The following is a 15984-nucleotide window of genomic DNA, read 5'->3' on the forward strand; positions in this document are numbered from 1 at the left end:
GTATGTTTCTCTCCATGCAGAGTCCGTACTGACACAGTTTCCTTGTGCCGTGTATGTGTTTTCTAGTTTCATATTTAATTTGGGATATCGCTCTTCTGAAGCTCCTCATTTGTGGTTCTTTCATGCCCTCTCTTATGGAGAGCCAGTACCTTGTCCACTCCCTCACATGTGGTTCTAGGGAACCAGAGAAAAGCAAGTATCCTGACGGCTGCCAGCTCCAGGATGCTGATTCTATACTCCCATGATTCAGTTTCTTTTTTCTCTTCCTTCTTTCTTAATTTTGTTTCTGAAATGTTCAAATCGGCATGGCATACAGTTGAAAAGTATTTTAAATATTTATTCAACATGTTAAAGTTTAATAGGAGGGTTTTAAGCTCTCTACTGAGGCATATTGCCAGGTAAACCATTTCTATACTCCTGATTTTTCTCATTTTATTACATGGCTAAGCTTTCTACTTTAAGGTCTGATTGTAGTTATGACAGCGTATGTATATCAGGTTTTCCAGTTTAAATGGCACACATCAATGTGTCACCATTAGGAATGTTTGTTTTAGGTTTCAGGGAGGTAACTTTTATTAAATGATTGAAATTCTCTTCTATTCCGGAATTTTTAGAAAATCATGTTAAGTGAATGTTGATGGTCATCGGGTTCTTACCCGTATCCTCCGATGAGAGCATGAAGCACCCTTGTGCAAGATGGAACCATTCTCACCTTGCTGGAGGAAGCTGCATCTGCTCATAACCTATCTGTTACTTTAATTCGCTTGGGCTTGGTTAGCTAATATTTATTCTGTAAAAAGGAGGAGGTGGTAGGAGGTTTCTAAGTGCTTGGGACAGAATGATGTTTCAGACAGATGGACATGCTTGTTCGAAGATGCAGAGGCTATAGAGAGCCTGTGTGTTCAGGAATGCACCAGTAGCTGCACATGTACCAATCAGGAGATGGGTCCATGGCAGCCTCCGACAGGCAAGATTTGAAGCCTCAACTCCCGAGCTCCTCCCGTGGGCCCTTGTGTGACCCATCGAGTCCAGCCATTAGAGGAGAGGGACTGGCAGCTCATGGAGCTTCAGGGAGACTTGTGACCCTTGGAAGACTGCTCCCTAGACTCAAAGTAGACCCTCAACCTCTCTTTTTTCTAGGTCTAAAAGCCGACACATAGGTGCTGAGGCTCATGGGCACACATATTCTGGTGTGGGGGGTATCTGCCCCCTTGCAGCAGCGCTGCCTTGCCAGAGCCCCCCTGCTCCCCCGCTCCCCCAGGCTGCCGTCCCAGTAGCAGTGGCACTCAGCAAGGGGAGTCCACCTGGCCCTGCTGCTGGCTACCTGACCCGAGTTCCCAATGTTGGACGAATGCACGTGGGCAAACCTGTGAGGCCACACACCTGTGCCAGCTGCTGGGCGAAGGCCAAGTTCATTCCACAGAATTCCTCCTGTTCCGTCTCCCAGAGTCCAGGTGGAGAAGCCCAGTGAGAGGAGCCGTGGTGCTGCCCCCACCGTAGCCGGCTCTCCCTGGGATGCTATACCCCCGCCCCATGCTGAGGAGTCCTTCACTCCTGGGTGTCTCATGCCCAGATCATCCTGTCTTCCCCCTAGCCCAGGGTCCACCCAAGGCCAGAAGCACCCGAGCACACCTCTCCATGGGTGACACTCAGGCTCCCCTCCACCAAAACTGAAGCCCTCAAAGGCCAAGAGGAGGAAAGCGCAGCAGCAATGAACAGAATATAAGGCTTGTGTTCAAAGAGAAACACTGTTAGAGGGTTTGGACTTACTCCGAAGGCAAGCTGTGGGCCACGGCCAACTGGACTTGGTCCCCACCCAGCTACCCTAAGGTCTCTCAAAAGTCAGACTGTTAGTCAGTGGAAAACAAGTTTAATGCAACAGGTTCCAAACAGCTGCAGCGAGTCCATTTCAACTGTGCCATGCTCCAGAAGGCAGGGACCGAGGCATGCTCCATGGCTCACGGCAGCCTGAGGCCCCAAAGCCCAGAGGACAGTGTCAGGAAGAGCACCAGCCAAGCACTGCTGCCCCCCGCGTCGCTTGCGCTCCCGCCTTGTCTGTACCCTGGCTCGGGGAGGTCTGGCCCCTCTCTGTTACATAACATGCCACTGCAGCACTTTACATACAGAAAAGGCGTGGGCTTTAAGAGGACAAAGGACTTGACTATCAGATCCAACGATTCACCTACTGGACAATACTTTGAGCACTGCTTTGAAACATAGAAGAAACGTGGATATATTCCTAAGAGCAAATACAGAAAGGAATCACGTGAATTGAAAGCAGCGCCCCCAAAGAACTTTCTGTCTGTACCTGTCCAACCCTGAACTTCTGGTGCCCCCCGCCCAGAGGTCCATGGTTAAAGAGGCCCCCCTTCCCACTGCTGCCCCCCCTTCCCTTCTCCCTCTCCCCCCACCACGCCCCATCTAGGAGGGAGTCAGGAGTCATCACCAAGGAGGAATGGGACAGGCCTTTGCTATTGTGGATGTGGGGCGGCTTGCCTACAGAGTGGCCATGTGATACACCCCCCACCCCTGCACCCTCTTCTCCAGCCATGGCCGGTGCATGCCTACTGGGACCCGAGGACTGGGCTCTCCACTGGGGAACCTAGAGGCTCCTAGGCCTCAGCATCTCACTACCAGGGTGTAGAGGTCTTGGTAACCACGGGACACACATGGGAGCTGGACTCTTGCCCATCCAGGCCATGGCCCAGGGTTCAGCACTGGGCTCTTGATGAGCCACCAGCCAGGGCCTGGGCGCCCATGCCGTCGCCGTGCACCTGCCAGGGGCAGCATGGTTCAGCACTGGCTGCACGGCACTCTTCTGGCTTCACCTCATCATCAGGTCATCGTGGCAATCGCTTTTCCCTAGGAGCTCGTGAAGTCGGCCTGGGGCTAGCGCCAGTCCTAAGCCTCCACTCTGCACCCCACACATTTCCGGGAACGTGGGCGGGACCTCCGGAAGTGCTGCCACGCTGCCTCTGAATTCCTGAGCCCTGACCACGCCACTGCTGGATGGTGCTGGCTTCCAGACGCCTCTTTGGTGGGGGCAGCTTCGTGTGGCCAGAAGTTCTTGGGTGAGTTACAGGCGACAGAGCAATGGTCTCCCATTTAACAGCACACACATTCCTTCCAGAACATATGGTAAGCCCACACCCCTAATTATGTAGCTCTCTTATAAAACTATTCCCCGCGGGACAGGTGAAATCATTAAAGCTTCATTTTTCACTTAAAAATGAATACAGATAGGGGCTTCTGGGTGGCTCAGTCGTTCAGCATCTGCCTTTGGCTCAGGTCATGATCCCAGAGTGCTGGGATCAAGCCCCGCATCAGGTTCCCTGCTCAGCGGGAAGCCTGCTTCTCCCTCTCCCACTCCCCCTGCTTGTGTTCCCTCTCTCGCTGAGTCTCTCTCTGTCAAATAAATAAATGAAATCTTTAAAAAAAGAAATGAATACAAATAGGAGCGCCTGGGTGGTTCAGTCAGTTGAGTGCCTGACTCTTGGTCTCAGCTCAGGGTGATGTCCGGGTCCTAAGATCGGCCTGGTGTTGGGCTCCATGCTCAGTGGGGAGTTGGCTTGGGACTCTTTTTCCCTCTGCCCCTCCCCCTGCAGGGGCTCCTCTCTCTCTGTCTCCCTCCCAAGTTTGATAAATAAATTTGTATAAATATGGATACAAATAAACTTCTGTGACTTTCTTCCTGCACCCCACTATTTCCTCTAGTCCAACTTTTCGCGGTCTGACATATGTTGGCACTGGTCTTCCATAAGCTGGTCTCCTCTGCCACATGCTTTCAGTCCTGATGTCTCAGGACCTTGCTCTCCAATTTTTTTAAAGGTCACTTTTGTATTAGTTATTCCCCGTTGAGAAAAACTGGACAGACCCTACTTCCTGTTAGTATTTACTGACCTGCCTGTGAACCCAATATGAACTGAGATACTTACTCACGGCAACAGAAGAACAAAACTTAACATCCTCGCCACAGTTCGTTTCATGGGTGCAGTTGAAACTATTCTCTATCTCACATACATGACACCTCAGTGTTACACCTGAAAGGAGGAATAACAACAAAGGAGACAGTTACAGTCTCCAGCCCTATCAGATGAACACCCACCATGCTCTTCCTCGTCTGAGTGAGTACAAAACCAGTGGGTCTCCAGTCCTTTGCCTTCTCTCCTGGGCTTCCCTCCTCCTCCCCCGGGCTGTGGCTCACTCACACACCGACACGCAGACACACGGTACGGACATGTACACACACAGACACGCACCAGAGCACCGGGCACCCGCACCACCAGCCTGCGCACCCATACCTTTCCACAGAAGCACCCTCCACGCGTGCATGCATGTGCGCACATGCCCACATGCACACACGCGGCATCTCACATTCGGCGGCTCGGCAGATTTGCCACCTGCCCTTCCCGCTCACCTTTCTGGGCCACCTAACCTCCTCCAGCAACAGCTACACCCTCCTCGACACTCTTAGGGCCCTGCGCCCTGACCCCTGTGCGGCAGCCCACTCTTGGGTCTGTATTAGGGCAGCACCCGCTCCCGGGAGAGAAGCTGGTCACCGTCTCACAGCTGTTCCAGTTCTCAGAGACACCCCTGGAAGTTCCCATGAGGCCCAGGCCAGGCTTGGCTCCCAGCCTGACATGTTCCAGGAAGGCAGTGTGAGGGGACACTGAGGAGACAGCAGGATGCTAGGGAAGAAACCAGGATTCCAGCCACTCCTGCCTGCCCTTGGCGGGGGAGCCCCAAGATGACAGGCTCTCCCATTAGGTGTCCAAATCCACAGGTTGCTCTGCTGACCCTCTCTTGCTCCCCGATGCCTGTGCTTCCAACCGCCCAGAGCCACCTGGGGCCGTGGCAATGTCCATTTCGGGTGGCCCCGCCGTGTCTACCAATGCATTCTGGCCTGCCTTCTTCTGCCAGTCAGGAGACTGAGGGGCCCAGACGTACCTTGTTTTCCAGACACGGTGACATCTGTCTCCACCCGTGGCAGGTCCAGGACCAGGAGCAAAGCAAGGAGGATCGTCATTTCCAGCGGTGCCTGGCCCTGGACACAAGGAGTGAGGCCATGTGCTCAGCTCTGTGGCTCCAGGGTTAGGCCTGACTTCCTATGTGTCCACCCCCATGGGTCCAGGGGAGGCAATGTGGTCTCTCGGGCAGGGTGCACACCTACTGCTGCATCCCGTCTGGTAACCCAGTTTATGCCTGACCATCCATGCCGACCAGATCCCAGGTCCAGCCCCACTCACCCTTCCCTGACCCCAACCACTCCAGGCCCCGCTTCCCGACACCAACCCCGCCCACACCCCACCCCACTCACTACAGCAACGGAGCCTAGGCCTGGCCCTATGTGCCCACACATCAGTTAATAGGTAAGTTAAGTCATTGATATGTATTGAAATGATTGGTACGTTTGGTGTAAACTCCCTCAGAGACACTCTCTGTGTTATGATTATTATGTATATTAATACGTCATATTGATTACATTGGCTGGTTCTTTGTGTGATGTGTTGTCCCTGTTCTTTTTTATATTTCTTTGGATAGTTCAATTTTGTATTTTTGTTTCAGTTTTACCTTATACTTAGATCTCTTGAAACAGCTTTCTTTCTCCAATTTTCCTACTTAACTATTTACTGCCGGTTGTCACTTTCAACGGTGTCCTTTGGTTCCCGCTGATCACCATGATTAATAATGGCCATGTCGTGTAGCCAGTGAGCCTGTTCCCCTTTCCTCTCTCTTCTTACCCCATTCTTTAGTTCCATTATCTGCTTCATCCGAACAGATGGAGGAAGACCGAAGCATTTAGTCCTACAGCGTAGGAGCTTGGGACCATCATTCCCAAAAGAAAACATTTGCCAAACTGAAAACCAACCACATTTAGTAGCCCCTTGGAGAACTGAGGACGACAGAAGTGACAGTCCCAAATGTGGCAAACCAGCTGGACCCTGACAGGCCATCCTGAAACACGTTTACCTGGAGCAGAAGCTGCTGGAGCTGTAAACCGGTAGGAGCAGTTACATGCAATTTTGACAAAGTGCTGGAAGCTGGGTGTGAACAGCAGTCCTTGGGAGTCTCCCATTCTCACAAAAGTCCACATCCAGCCCCCAGCACTTGGCCACCAAGCCCTTTCTTTTTCTTTTGGAAGGATAGCAGCTGAAAGTGCCACAAAACACACCCTCTGTCCTAGGAGCAATGCACAGGAAAGATGCGAGCTACAACAGGAGACAAAAACAAGGACACTCAAGAATGTGAAACCTAAGGGAACTAGAGCTGCAGAAAACATTACACAGAGTCCCACTCCTAAGCCAGGTAACATGAATCCTCAGGCTCAAAGCCTATTTACAGCAGTTCCTATTAACCAGCTCCACACGCCCAGCTTTCAACCAGAAACACAAGGCGTGCCAAAAGCCAAGACAACAGTTTGAGGAGGGAAAGCAAGAACGAGGACAAGACCTATATAACAGAGACGTCAGTCATCAGAGAGGGATGGGATGGGACAGGACTAGGATTCAGACACGAAGAGCACCCGTAGAAAAAGCAGATGACATGTGAGAACAGATACCCAATGTGAGCATCGAGACGAAAACTCTGAGAGTCAAATGGAAATGCTAGAAGCCAAAACCAGTGTGGCGGAGATGAGGAATGCTGCAGATGGCACATCAATGGACTCAAGACACAGGTGTGGAAAGACTCAGCGAGCTTGAAGACAGGTCAGTAGAAATCTCCCCAGCCAAAAAACAAAGACAAAAAATGATGAGAGAACAGAACGGAATATCCAAGAACTGTGGGAAGGTGTTTTTTAAGTAACATACAGGTAGTTGAAAGACCAAAAGGAGGAGGAGAGAACAGCACAGAAGAATTACCTGAAATAGTCAGGGCTAAGGGCTTACCAGTGTTACTGATGGACATCACCGGGAAGACTCTGGAAGCTTAGAGAACAAAACAAGTACCAGACCAAAACGAACAAAGGCACACACACACACACACTCACACACACACGGACACACACGCGCATGCACACGCGCGCGCACACACACACACACACACACACACGAATTACGTACACCTGGGCATGTTCAAACCTACAATCTGAAATGCCACGAGTGTTCGGTTCAAAGAGAAAACTTTAAGGAACCCGCACAAAGGAATAATAAGGGGAATTACAGTGCACTTCACATCAGAAACCATATAAGCAAAAGGATCGTAATAAGACATGTCAAGTGTTGGAAGACAAATCCTGCCAACCTAGAATTCTGTACCTAGAGGAATTATCTTTCCCAAAGTGCAGCGGAACATAGTTTTGAAAAGGCACGTAACATGTAACATACATTTGGTCCACTATTGACTTCAACTTTCTTTTAGTGTTGAGTCTACAATAAAATATATCCAACAGGAGCGGAGCAAGATGGCGGAGGAGTAGGAGACCTAGATTTTGTCTGGTCTCAGGAATTCAGCTGAATAGGGATCAAACCATTCTGAACACCTACGAACTCAACAGGAGATCGAACAGGAGAGTAGCAACAACTCTCTGAACAGAGAAGCGACCACTTACTGGAAGGTAGGACGTGCGGAGAAGTGAATCCGAGGCGATATTCGGGAGAATAGACGGCGGGGGAGGGGCCTCCGCCGGCCGCTTCTGGCAAGTGCTAGAGCCGCGGAGCACAAAATCGGACCTTTTAAAAGTTGGCTCGGCGGAGGGACGTCGCTGCAGTGGCTAAGCGGGGGGTGGAATCCTCCCGGGACAGTGTGGCCTCAGGACCCTTGGGGTCACAGAGAGACCGGGGGTGCCTGAGTGCGGCAGAGCTCCCAGGTGTCGGGGCGGGGAAGCCGGCTGCAGATACGGAGCAGAGTTGCGGGCTCTCAGCTCGGGGTTGCCATAAACTGTGATCTGCGGCCCAGTCGGGGCACGGCTCCCCCAGCAAGGACCCAACAAGCAGCAGATCCGGGGAGACTCCCCTTCCTTCCCGGGGAGGAGCAGTGCGGGAACGCACTGCAGGGATCTGCTGGGTTTGGAGACTCCGAGCGGGGTCGGGTGCCAGAGATAGCAACGCTCGATCACAGGCCGGGTGAGCACGGAGTGCGGCCAGAGACCGGGGACACGGGAGTGACTGCTTTTCTCTGGGGGCGCACTGAGGAGTGGGGCCCCGAGTTCTCGGCTCCTCCGGGCGGAGACTGGGAGGCCGCCATTTTCGCCCTGGTCCTCCAAAGCTGTACCGAGAGCTTGCAGGGAACAAAAGCTCCTGAGAGCAAACTGGAGCAGCTTCCTTAGCCCGGACCGACAAGGGCGGGGCAATTCCACCTCCGGCAAAGACATTTGGAAACCACAGCAACAGGCCCCTCCCCCAGAAGATCAACACAAACAGCCAGCAAGCCAAGACCAAGTTGATCGATCAAGGAGAATAGGAGAACTCCAGCGCTAGGGGAATACTGCACATAGATTCATGGCTTCTTTTTTTTTTTTTTTTTTTTACCATGATTCATTATTTCATCAAAGTTAATTTTTGTTGACTTTTTTTTATTTTTCTTTTTCCCTTTTTCAACCAACATCTTATCAATCCCTTTTTTTAAAAAAAAAACATTTTTTATTTTTTTTTTCATTTTTAGAGTCATATTTTATCCCTTCATAGTAGTTATCCTTGTTTTTGGCATATATATATAAGTTGTTCTCTCTTTAAAATTTTGAGGTACAGTTTCTTCTAACAGATCAAAATATACACTAAACCACTAGTGTATGGCTTTGTTCTAGTCTCCTGCCTGATCACATTCTCTCCCTTTTTCCTTTTTTTTTTTTTTCCTTAAATCTTCTTTCTTTTTTCAAACAACTTATCTTACCAAGTCCTTTTATAAAATCTTTTATAATTTTCATCTTTACAGTCATCTTCCATCCCTTCATTGTATCAACCCTTATTTTGTACATATATGTCTTTCTTCCTTTAAAATTTTAGGAGGCACTTTTTTCTAACAGACCAAAATACGCCCAAAATCTAGTGTGTGGCACTGATCTATGCACTAGCCTGATCATATTTGATCATATTCTGCCTTTTTTGAATTGTTTTATTTTTGTTTTTATCTTTTTTTTCTTTTTTTTTTCTTTTTCTCTTTCTTTTTTCTTTCTTTCCCTTTCTTTTCCCCTGGTTTCAGGTCTTTTCTGATTTGTATACAGTATATTTGCTGGGGACGTTGTAAACCTGTTAGCCTTTTGTTCTCTCATTCATCTATTCTCCTCTGGACAAAATGACAAGACGAAAGAAATCACCTCAGCAAAAAGAACAAGAGGTAGTACGGTCAGCCAGGGACCTACTCAATACGGACATTAGTACGATGTCGGACCTAGAGTTCAGAATCATGACTTTAAAGATACTAGCTGGGCTTGAAAAAAGCGTGGAAGTTATTAGAGAAACCCTTTCTGGAGAAATAAAAGAACTAAAATCTAACCAAATCGAAATCAAAAAGGCTATTGATGAGGTGCAATCAAAAATGGGGGCACTAAATGCTAGGATAAATGAGGCAGAAGAGAGAATCAGCGATATAGAAGACCAAATGATGGAAAATAAAGAGGCTGAGAAAAAGAGAGAGAAACAACTACAGGATCACGAGGGCAGAATTCGAGAGATAAGTGATACGATAAGACGAAACAACATTAGAATAATTGGGATCCCAGAAGAAGAAGAGAGAGAGAGAGGGGCAGAAGGTATATTGGAGCAAATTATAGCAGAGAACTTCCCTAATGTGAGGAAGGAAACAGGCATTAAAATCCAGGAGGCACAGAGAACCCCTCTCAAAATCAATAAAAATAGGTCAACACCCCGACATCTAATAGTAAAACTTACGAGTCTCAGAGACAAAGAGAAAATCCTGAAAGCAGCTCGGGAGAAGAGATATGTAACCTACAATGGTAGAAACATTAGATTGGCAACAGACCTATCCACAGAGACCTGGCAGGCCAGAAAGGACTGGCAAGATATCGTCAGAGCACTAAACGAGAAAAATATGCAGCCAAGAATACTATATCCAGCTAGGCTATCATTGAAAATAGAAGGAGAGATCAAAAGCTTCCAGAACAAACAAAAACTAAAGGAATTTGCAAACACGAAACCAGCCCTCCAAGAAATATTGAGAGGGGTCCTCTAAGCAAAGAGAGAACCTAAAAGCAGCAAAGAGCAGAAACGAACACAGACAACAGACAGTTAACAGTCACCTTACAGGTAATACAATGGCACTAAATTCATACCTTTCAATAGTTACCCTGAATGTAAATGGGCTAAATGCCCCAATCAAAAGACACAGGCTATCAGATTGGATTAAAAAACAAGACCCATCAATATGCTGTCTGCAAGAGACTCATTTTACACCCAAAGACACCCCCAGATTGAAAGTGAGGGGGTGGAAAACCATTTACCATGCTAATGGACACCAAAAGAAAGCTGGGGTGGCAATCCTTATATCAGACAAACTAGATTTTAAAACAAAGACTGTAATAAGAGATGAGGAAGGACACTATATCCTACTTAAAGGGTCTATCCAACAAGAAGATCTAACAATTGTAAATATCTATGCCCCGAACATGGGAGCAGCCAATTATATAAGGCAATTAATAACAAAAGCAAAGAAACACATTGACAACAATACAATAATAGTGGGGGACTTTAACACCCCCCTGACTGAAATGGACAGATCATCTAAGCAAAAGATCAACAAGGAAATAAAGACTTTAAATGACACACTGGACCAAATGGACTTCACAGACATATTCAGAACATTCCATCCCAAAGCAACGGAATACACATTCTTCTCTAGTGCCCATGGAACATTCTCCAGAATTGATCACATCCTAGGTCACAAATCAGGTCTCAATCGGTACCAAAAGATTGGGATCATTCCCTGCATATTTTCAGACCACAATGCTTTGAAACTAGAACTCAACCACAAGAGGAAAGTCGGAAAGAACTCAAATACATGGAGGCTAAAGAGCATCCTACTAAAGAATGAATGGGTCAACCAAGAAATTAAAGAAGAATTAAAAAAATTCCTGGAAACCAATGAAAATGAAAACACAACTGTTCAAAATCTTTGGGATACAGCAAAGGCAGTCCTGAGAGGAAAGTATATAGCAATACAAGCCTTTCTCAAGAAACAAGAAAGGTCTCAAATACACAACCTAACCCTACACCTAAAGGAGCTGGAGAAAGAACAGCAAAGAAAGCCTAAACCCAGCAGGAGAAGAGAAATCATAAAGATCAGAGCAGAAATCAATGAACTAGAAACCAAAAGAACAGTAGAACAGATCAACGAAACTAGGAGCTGGTTCTTTGAAAGAATTAACAAGATTGATAAACCCCTGGCCAGACTGATCAAAAAGAAAAGAGAAATGACCCAAATCAACAAAATCATGAATGAAAGAGGAGAGATCACAACCAACACCAAAGAAATACAAACAATTATAAGACCATATTATGAGCAACTCTATGCCAGCAAATTAGATAACCTGGAAGAAATGGGTGCATTCCTAGAGATGTATCAACTACCAAAATTGAACCAGGAAGAAATAGAAAACCTGAACAGACCTATAACCACTAAGGAAATTGAAACAGTCATCAAAAATCTCCCAAGAAACAAAAGCCCAGGGCCAGATGGCTTCCCAGGGGAATTCTATCAGACATTTCAAGAAGAATTAATACCTATTCTCCTGAAACTGTTCCAAAAAATAGAAATGGAAGGGAAACTTCCAAACTCATTTTATGAGGCCAGCATTACCTTGATCCCAAAACCAGACAAAGACCCCATCAAAAAAGAGAATTACAGACCAATATCCTTGATGAACATGGATGCAAAAATTCTCACCAAAATACTAGCCAATAGGATCCAACAGTACATTAAAAGGATTATTCACCACGACCAAGTGGGATTTATCCCTGGGCTGCAAGGCTGGTTCAACATCCGCAAATCAATCAACGTGATACAATACATTAACAAAAGAAAGAACAAGAATCATATGATCCTCTCAATAGATGCAGAAAAAGCATTTGACAAAGTACAACATCCTTTCTTGATCAAAACTCTTCAGAGTATAGGGATAGAGGGTACATACCTCAATATCATAAAAGCCATCTACGAAAAACCTACAGCGAATATCATTCTCAATGGGGAAAGGCTGAGAGCTTTTCCCCTAAGGTCAGGAACGCGGCAGGGATGTCCACTCTCACCACTGCTATTCAACATAGTATTAGAAGTCCTAGCCACAGCAATCAGACAACAAAAAGAAATCAAAGGCATCCAAATCGGCAAAGAGGAAGTCAAACTCTCACTCTTTGCAGATGATATGATACTGTATGTGGAAAACCCAAAAGACTCCACCCCAAAACTGCTAGAAATCATACAGGAATTCAGTAAAGTAGCAGGATATAAAATCAATGCACAGAAATCAGTGGCATTCCTATACACCAACAACAAGACAGAAGAGAGACAAATCAAGGAGTCTATCCCATTTACAATTGCACCCAAAACCATTAGATACCTAGGAATAAATCTAACCAAAGAGGCAAAGGATCTGTACTCAGAAAACTATAAAATACTCAGGAAAGAAATTGAAGAAGACACAAAGAAATGGAAAAACGTTCCATGCTCATGGATTGGGAGAATCAACATTGTGAAGATGTCAATGCTACCTAGAGCAATCTACACATTCAATGCAATCCCCATCAAAATACCATCCACTTTTTTCAAAGAAATGGAACAAATAATCCTAAAATTTGTATGGAACCAGAAGAGACCCAGAATAGCCAGAGGAATACTGAAAAAGAAAAGCAAAGCTGGCGGCATCACAATTCCGGACTTCCAGCTCTATTACAAAGCTGTCATCATCAAGACAGTATGGTACTGGCACAAAAACAGACACATAGATCAATGGAACAGAATTGAGAGCCCAGAAATGGACCCTCAACTCTATGGTCAACTTATTTTTGACAAAGCAGGAAAGAATGTCCAATGGCAAAAAGACAGTCTCTTCAACAAATGGTGTTGGGAAAATTGGACAGCCACATGCAGAAGAATGAAACTGGACCATTTTCTTACACCACACACAAAAATAGACTCCAAATGGTTGAAAGACCTAAACGTGAGACAGGAGTCCATCCAAATCCTAAAGGAGAACACAGGTAGCAACCTTTTCGACCTTAGCCGCAGCAACTTCTTCCTAGAAACATCGCCAAAGGCACGGGAAGCCAGGGCAAAAATGAACTATTGGGATTTCATCAAGATAAAAAGCTTCTGCACAGCAAAAGAAACAGTCCACAAAACCAAAAGACAACCGACAGAATGGGAGAAAATATTTGCAAATGACATATCAGATAAAGGGCTAGTATCCAAAATCTATAAAGAACTTATCAAACTCAACACCCAAAGAACAAATAATCCAATCAAGAAATGGGCAGAAGACATGAACAGACATTTCTCCAAAGAAGACATCCAAATGGCCAACAGGCACATGAAAAAGTGCTCAACATCGCTTGGCATCAGGGAAATCCAAATCAAAACCTCAATGAGATACCACCTCACACCCGTCAGAATGGCTAAAATTAACAAGTCAGGGAACGACAGATGTTGGCGGGGATGTGGAGAAAGGGGAACCCTCCTACACTGTTGGTGGGAATGCAAGCTGGTGCAACCCCTCTGGAAAACAGTATGGAGGTTCCTCAAACAGTTGAAATTAGAGCTACCGTTCGATCCAGCAATTGCACTACTGGGTATTTACCACAAAGATACAAATGTAGGGACCCGAAGGGGTACGTGTACCCCAATGTTTATAGCAGCAATGTCCACCATAGCCAAACAGTGGAAAGAACCAAGATGCCCATCGACAGACGAATGGATAAAGAAGATGTGGTATATATACACAATGGAATATTATGCAGCCATCAAAAGGAATGAGATCTTGCCATTTGCAACGACGTGGATGGAACTGGAGGGTGTTATGCTGAGTGAAATAAGTCAATCAGAGAAAGACATGTATCACATGACCTCACTGATATGAGGAATTCTTAATCTCAGGAAAGAAACTGAGTGTTACTGGAGTGTTTGGGGGTGGGAGGGATGGGGTGGCTGGGTGATAGACATTGGGGAGGGTATGTGCTACGGTGAGCGCTGTGAATTGTGCAAGACTGTTGAATCACAGTTCTGTACTTCTGAAACAAATAATGCAACATATTTTGAGAAAAAAGAAAAAGAAGAAGATAACAGGAGAGGAAGAAAAGGGGAGTATGTCAGAGGGGGAGACGAACCATGAGAGATGATGGACTCTGAAAAACAAACTGAGGGTTCTAGAGGGGAGGGGGGTAGGGGGATGGGTTAGCCTGGTGATGGGCATTGAGGAGGGCACGTTCTGCATGGAGCACTGGGTGTTATGAACAAACAATGAATCATGGAACACTGCACCAAAAACTAATGATGTAATATATGGTGATTAACATAACAATAAAAAAATTAAAAAAAAAATATATCCAACACGTTTGCAGCATACACTCCCGTCAGTTTCAAATATCCAAAGAAATAAAACGAAGATAAACGTTAAAAAGAACTGCAAGGAAACTCTCTTGATATAGTTATCTGCACGTTCTATACCTCCACACCTTTTTAAATACCACAGAGGCACTGAGCGTGTCAACACTCCCTGCACATCAGCAGAGAGAACAGCTCCTCCGGAGGGTCAGCATGCACCAGCCACCTGCACACGCCTCTCGGCTCCTCTCCCCACCTGCACCTGCATCCCCGCCCAGCAGGGCCCCAAGCTGCTCCACGCAGGCACTGGGGGCAGTAGGCCTTTCCCAGCACGAAGGCTTCCTCCCCCGTGACTTCATCTTGCAGGAAGTCATCCTGCCTGCTCTCCATCAGGCAATGCTCTGCCAAGGCAGCCAGGTCCCGGTGCCGCCTCCACCTGGGGCTCACCCGAGGTCCCTGCGCCCCCAGATGCTTCTCCTTATGTACTCGTTGACCCCCACCTCAAGAGCAACTTGGGGAAAGTGCCAGAACATTGTCCATGCAGATATTCCCTGCTCCTACCAGCGTCCTGAAAAACGTGCGGGGAAGAGGGGGTGACTACAGTGTGGGAGATGCCGGAAGCCTCACGTGCACACAGGCTGCAGTGTGACCCAGGAACCTTCCGCCACACCCAACCCCCACCCGTCCCCTCCCCGCAGAATCAAGTGGCCCCAAAGTGTGGGCAGTGAGGGGCTGGGCCCCCAACACCTGAGTCCAGACCCTGGCACTCTACTCCAGGACGGCCCCCCAGGCACCAGGCAGCGCCTGCTCTTGCAGCGGGGTCTCGCGGCGGGAACGCATGCAGGTTTCATGTCCAAAAGGACTCGAGAAACTCTGAGTACCTTTTCCTCAATACCGGCGGAGCAAGAAGTGAGTCCCAGGGAAAAAGGAGGAAATCCTCCCGTTTTCCAATTCACACCCTTGCAAACCTCGCACCCCCTCCCCCAGCACTCCCAGCAGAAGATGGAAAGTATTTGGGACAGCGTGGTAATGACAAGGAGACAAAACACAGCCCGACATGGAAGGCCCCAAGGGCCGGGCAAGGAAAGGCAGGCTCCACCAGCATTCGTTAGGAAAGGTCGCAGGGCTGGCAGCCCAGGCTCTCGTTTCCATCTCGGAAACTAAGAAAAGGACATCAAATTCAGCCCGCACAAAGGGCCTGAAAGGAGGAAGCGCAGAGCCAGGGGAGAGGCCCTGGTGGGGCCGAGACCCCAGGGCAGAGGGATGCCCCCCACCCCAGGCCCGCCCTGGGCCACGCCCAGAACCTTCTGGAACCCCCCTCGCCGTCCCTCCCCTCCCCCTTCCCAGAGACACCCAACCTTCTCTCAGTGAACTGCCGTGCTGCTGGGCCTGTGAGGTAAGTCGCCAGAACCTACTGGAACCTTCCGCGCCTCCCGGCTCTGTGAGGGCGGGGCCTTCGATGCCTGCCGAACCTTCTAGAATCCCTAGAACCTC

At 47.7% G+C, this 15984-nt stretch overlaps 1 protein-coding gene across 1 annotated transcript; it reads right to left on the minus strand.

Moving 5' to 3' along the window:
- Positions 1 to 1854: 1854 nt before the first annotated feature.
- LY6K (lymphocyte antigen 6 family member K) lies at positions 1855 to 15976 on the minus strand. The gene is made up of 4 exons (XM_035727188.1): positions 15849 to 15976; positions 4948 to 5044; positions 3936 to 4040; positions 1855 to 2239 (listed from the first exon to the last, which is right to left on the minus strand). The coding sequence occupies exons 2-4, from the start codon at positions 5024 to 5026 to the stop codon at positions 1959 to 1961; spliced, it is 465 nt and encodes a 154-aa protein (XP_035583081.1). The 5' UTR covers positions 5027 to 5044; positions 15849 to 15976; the 3' UTR covers positions 1855 to 1958.
- Positions 15977 to 15984: the final 8 nt, after the last annotated feature.

Source organism: Zalophus californianus, chromosome 4, assembly GCF_009762305.2.
Source record: "Zalophus californianus isolate mZalCal1 chromosome 4, mZalCal1.pri.v2, whole genome shotgun sequence".
Taxonomy (NCBI): Eukaryota; Metazoa; Chordata; class Mammalia; order Carnivora; family Otariidae; genus Zalophus; species Zalophus californianus.